Here is a 5,489-nt window from a genome sequence, read left to right as displayed (position 1 = left end):
GTGTATGCGTGTGTGTATGTGTGTGTGTAAAGAAGAAATTATACCATCCCGAGTATCATGTGAATTATATAAATACTGTACTACTACTACTGTACAGGTGTCATAAATAGGTGTCATAATTCCTTGTGTCATCACCCTGTTTGTCATAACCCCGTGTTATAATTCCCTGTGTCATAAGTCGTGTACGTCAGATCGAGGTGTCATAATTCCCCGTGTCATAACCCCTTGTGTCATAGCCCCGTGTCATAACCCCTTGTGTCATAGCCCCGTGTCATAACCCCTTGTGTCATAGCCCCGTGTCATAACCCCTTGTGTCATAGCCCCGTGTCATAACCCCTTAGGAAGATAGCTCCCGTGTCATAACCCTCAGTTACAGCCCAGGTCATAACCCCTCAGGTCATAGCCCCGTGTCATAACCCCTCAGGCAATATAGCCCCTGTGTCATAACCTCTAGGTCATAGCCCCGTGTCAACCCTCAGCATAGCCCCGTGTCATAACCCCTTGTGTCATAGCCCCGTGTCATAACCCCTTGTGTCATAGCCCCGTGTCATAACCCCTTGTGTCATAGCCCCGTGTCATAACCCCTTGTGTCATAACCCTTGTGTCATGTGTCACAGATGGAGGGCGTACGTCAAGTGTTGGAGAATGGGACGCTTGTGTTCCCACCCTTCCCCGCCCACCACTACCACAGTCACGTACACGCTGCCACGTACACCTGCACGGCCTCGTCACCTGGGGGCGTACTCCTTGCCACGCCCATGATCGTCCGTGCTGGTACGTGTTTCCCCTCTATCTTTGTTTATTTGTACGTGTTTGTAGGATTGTTATTTGTACTTGTCCGTGTTTGTACATGTCATTGTCTTTCTCTCTGTTTAATTGTATGTGTTTATGTGGTTCTTTGTTCGTGTTTGTCCGTGTATGTCCGTGGTGTTTATGTTTCTTGACCTTTTTTTATGTTTTTTTTTTTTTTTCGTGTTTGTCCGTGATTGTTTGGTCCTTATTCCTGTTTGTCCGTGGATGTACGTGTTAGTACGTGTGTCTATCTCACCCTATACTATTGCACGTGCTTTTGTGATCCTTGTTCGTGCTTGTCCGTTGTATGTACGTGTGTGTCTGTACATGACTGGCTCATGCTTTCTACAGCTGACAGGTGTATAGTGTATAAACCATTAATAACAAATGCTCACCTGGATGTAGGTAGAAGCAGGTGTCGTAATTAACAGATGTACAGTATTCTCACCTTTATTAACAGATGTTTACCTGGATGTGTTTTGATAATGACAGATGTTCAATATCAATCAGCAATAACACCTGTATTCCTCCATAATCACCCTAATTAGCACCTGTTCAATATAAATCACCAATAACACCTGTTTACCTTCATAATCACCTTCAATAACACTTGTCCACCTTCATAATCACCCTCATTAACACTTGTCCACCTCCATAATCACCCTCATTAACACTTGTCCACCTTCATAATCACCCTCATTAACACCTGTCCAATATCAATCACCAATAACACCTGCTCTTAATTACCTTACAGTTGTGGTGGGGGAGTACGAGGTGCAGGTGTACGATCAACTGGTAATGTCAGGTAACACAGCTGTACTCAGGTGTGCTGTTCCTTCCTACGTCAGAGAATACGTGACTGTCACCTCCTGGCTCCATGATAATTCCTTCAATATCTACCCGTCTCTCCATGGTGGTAAGTATCTGTTTATTTCTCTCTCTCTCTCTCTCTCTACCTCTCGCTCCTACAGTAACCACAGATAATTACTCATTACTGGTCATTATTACCTTTAATTAACCTCACCTTACCTGTCCACACCTGAATCGATGTATGTGGATAATCTTAGCCCAATTTTTATATGTATTTAGATATGTATTTTATGTATATGTGTATATTTATGTATGTTGAATATGTATATGTGATTCGTCTACAAGGAAAGATATGTATACAACCGATATTGAAACGTACACAAGCTGGAACACACACACACACACACACACACACACAAACGCACACAAGCAATATGGTGAAAGACAAAATTTTCAGCTCTCTCTCACCTGTTGTGATACCTGTGGAGAGAGAGAGAAAGAATGTCAGGCAGAAAGAAGATTAGTGTCATAAATAAACCAGAGAGAGGGTATCATTTCCTGCCTTCACCGCCTTCTTCAGGTAGTCTGGTCCCTCATTTCCTGTGTGGCTTCTGGTGGGGGGTAATAGGGAAGAGCAGAGAGAGAGAAAGAGGAGAAAGGAAGGAGAGGGTTAAATGAGGTGGAAGAAGGGAGAGGAAGGAAGGAGAGAAGGAGAGAGAGAGGAAGAGGTAAGAAAGAAAGGAAGAAGTGGGTTAAATGAGGAATAAAGAAGGAGAGAAAAGAAAAGGGAAATATGTAGACGAGAAAAAGTGCACGAGAGTAAAAGATGAAGAGAAAATGAGGAAAAGAAGAAGGAGAAGGTAAGGGGTGAGGGGAAGAGGGAGAGAGTGACAATGCTAGGAATTATTATTATTATTATTGTTATTATTATTATTATTACCATATTTATCACCACCACCCCATAACCATACCTTACCACCACCACCATCACCACACACCACATCACCACCACACTACCCACCACCACCACCACCACCACCACCACCACCACCACCCACCACACCACCACCACCACCACCACCACCACCACCACCACCACCACCACACCACCACCACCACCACCACCACCACCACACACCACACCACCACTACACACACACCACCACACCACCACCACCACCATGTAACAAGGGATGTTTTAAGGGTAGAAAGTATAGAGATAATATTTAGTAGGAGGATGTAAAGGTTTGGTAGCGTGGCTGGTTGATTATTTACACCTATTTATCTTATACGTTCTCAAGGGACAACTTGTAAACACCACTTCGATACAACTATTTATTATTCCACTCAATGACACAGTCACATTAATATCAATATTACTGTATATCGACGTTACTAGATCATCATATTTACGTTACTACACTGACTCTCGGACAAGGACATGAATGAATACACTTCCCACAGTAGGTAACTCACCCTCGGAATAGCTCTGACAATGACTCACGTGTAACCTGACGGAGGCCCAGTGGGTGCTGGCTGGGCTGCCTCCTATGGGAGACACTGCTTTGTTGGTGACGCCGGGGTCTGGTCGGGAAGTCTCCCTCCCGACCTGGGGAGAGGACGAGCGTGACTCTGTGTGAGTGAACAGAATGACCACCCGAACGGGAGAGAGATGAGTCGGATGAGAATAATGAGAGTGACGAAAATGAGAATGACCCGTGGACGGGACTGCAGGGAGAAACAGCCGGCGTTTGACCCTGCCAATCAACACTAAACTAGTTAGATCTGGACAGCTGTGTTTGCCCAGGGGCACGGTCATGCCAGGTGTGTCTTGGCTAGGTGTGGTTTCCTTAACACTGTCATTTATAGCATAGGGCTACTCAAGTACTTAGGCCGGGGTCAAGTCCCTTGGGTCCTGACCCAGGGTGTGTCAACCTGGTATGTTGGGGTACCACGGGGCCTGTACTCGTTGTATTCGTGTCGTTTATATTACACTTATATATGGCAAAACAGTAAATAGGATAAGTAAATTAAGTAATATTTTATCAACATTTTATTTCATACGTGAACGTGTCTACAATTGTTAGTTTACTTCACATCAGTGGCTGTTGACCCACTCTTGGTAGCGCTGGGCTCCGGGCAGGTCGTCACCCAGGTAATGTTCGGTACACCGGTACAGGCGATTGACCTTGGCCACGTCAACACTGAGGTTAGTCCTTTGGCCCAGAGTGAGGAGGAGGCTCCCCAGGCCTGGCTTCTATGGTCTTGGTGTACTGGGTTATACTTGGCCCTTCACTACCGTAGTGCATAATGGAGCCGATGTCGTAGGGGCAGCCCAGGGTCTCGTTATAAGTATAAAGGAAATTACGAATGGCGCTTTCCCTAATGTTTTTCGTACCGTACCACGATGTGTTCATCACGGTCCATACGTTGGTGCTCATGGAAGAAGCTAGCACGTGCATCAACTCGTGCGTCACGTGCGCCGGCTTTTCGGCGCATCCTGGCACACGTAGGTTGACCTTGGACACGAACCCAGGCTTGTTGTGGTACCCAGGGATGGCGTTACAAGCGTCTCCAACCTGCATCTTCACGTGATTCTGGTTACGTTTATTTACTGGCACGAACCTGACACACGTACTCTCGTGCAACATGCTTATACCCTGAGGATACCTTTCATGGCAGCCGTGTTGAAGGAGGAACTTATAACGAGAGGTATGTTAGTCGTTGGCGCTTCATTGACCTATAAGCAACGTTTGCTGTAGGTGGCTGCTGAGCCCGCAGGAAAACCCTGCACCAGTAAACAGGATGGTAAAGGTGAACAACGGTACAAACATCATGTAATAAGTGAAGGAGTGAGTGATAAACAGCTGGACGTGTGTTGAGTTATTACGCTGCTTAGTAATGTAGTAGAGGTATTTTGTCTGGTAAAATAGTGACGTAGTGTAGTGAAATGTGAATTGTGTACTGTTATAATGAACATGATGTGTACTGTTATAGTGAACATGTGATGTAGTGAACATGATGTGTACTGTTATAGTGAACACGTGATGTAGTGAACATGATGTGTACTGTTATAGTGAACATGTGGTGTAGTGAACATGATGTGTACTGTTATAGTGAACATGATGTGTGACTGTTATAGTGAACATGATGTGTACTGTTGTAGTGAACATGTGGTGTAGTGAACATGATGTGTACTGTTATAGTGAACATGTGGTGTAGTGAACATGATGTGTACTGTTATAGTGAACATGATGTGTACTGTTGTAGTGAACATGTGGTGTAGTGAACATGATGTGTACTGTTGTAGTGAACATGTGGTGTAGTGAACATGATGTGTACTGTTATAGTGAACATGTGGTGTAGTGAACATGATGTGTACTGTTATATTGAACATGATGTGTACTGTTATAGTGAACATGTGGTGTAGTGAACATGATGTGTACTGTTATAGTGAACATGTGGTGTAGTGAACATGATGTGTACTGTTATAGTGAACATGTGGTGTAGTGAACATGATGTGTACTGTTATAGTGAACATGTGGTGTAGTGAACATGATGTGTACTGTTATAGTGAACATGATGTGTACTGTTGTAGTGAACATGTGGTGTACTGTTGTAGTCAACATGATGTGTACTGTTATAGTGAACATGCGGTGTACTGTTATAGTGAACATGTGGTGTAGTGAACATTATGTGTACTGTTGTAGTGAACATGTGGTGTACTGTTATAGTGAACATGTGGTGTACTGTTGTAGTCAACATGATGTGTACTGTTATAGTGAACATGTGGTGGTTGTTATAATCATGGTCGTGGTTATTATAATCATGGTTGTGGTTGTTATAATCATGGTCGTGGTTGTTATAATCATGGTCGTGGTTGTTAT

General features: G+C 44.2%; 1 protein-coding gene across 1 annotated transcript in view; it reads left to right on the top strand.

Moving 5' to 3' along the window:
• Positions 1–617: 617 nt before the first annotated feature.
• Positions 618–5,489, top strand: part of LOC121869558 (Down syndrome cell adhesion molecule-like protein Dscam2) — a gene marked incomplete at both ends in the record, with an annotated part of 87,658 nt that continues 82,786 nt past the window's right edge. Inside the window, 2 exon segments of the mRNA XM_042370953.1 lie at positions 618–774; positions 1,547–1,708. Of these exon segments, the coding sequence (XP_042226887.1) occupies positions 618–774; positions 1,547–1,708 (319 nt within the window).

The sequence above is a fragment of the Homarus americanus genome, unplaced genomic scaffold, assembly GCF_018991925.1.
Source record: "Homarus americanus isolate GMGI-L3 unplaced genomic scaffold, GMGI_Hamer_2.0 scaffold23578, whole genome shotgun sequence".
In the NCBI taxonomy this organism is placed as follows: Eukaryota; Metazoa; Arthropoda; class Malacostraca; order Decapoda; family Nephropidae; genus Homarus; species Homarus americanus.
Note: the sequence above shows the minus strand (reverse complement) of the source record. Positions and strands in the feature narration are given on the sequence as shown.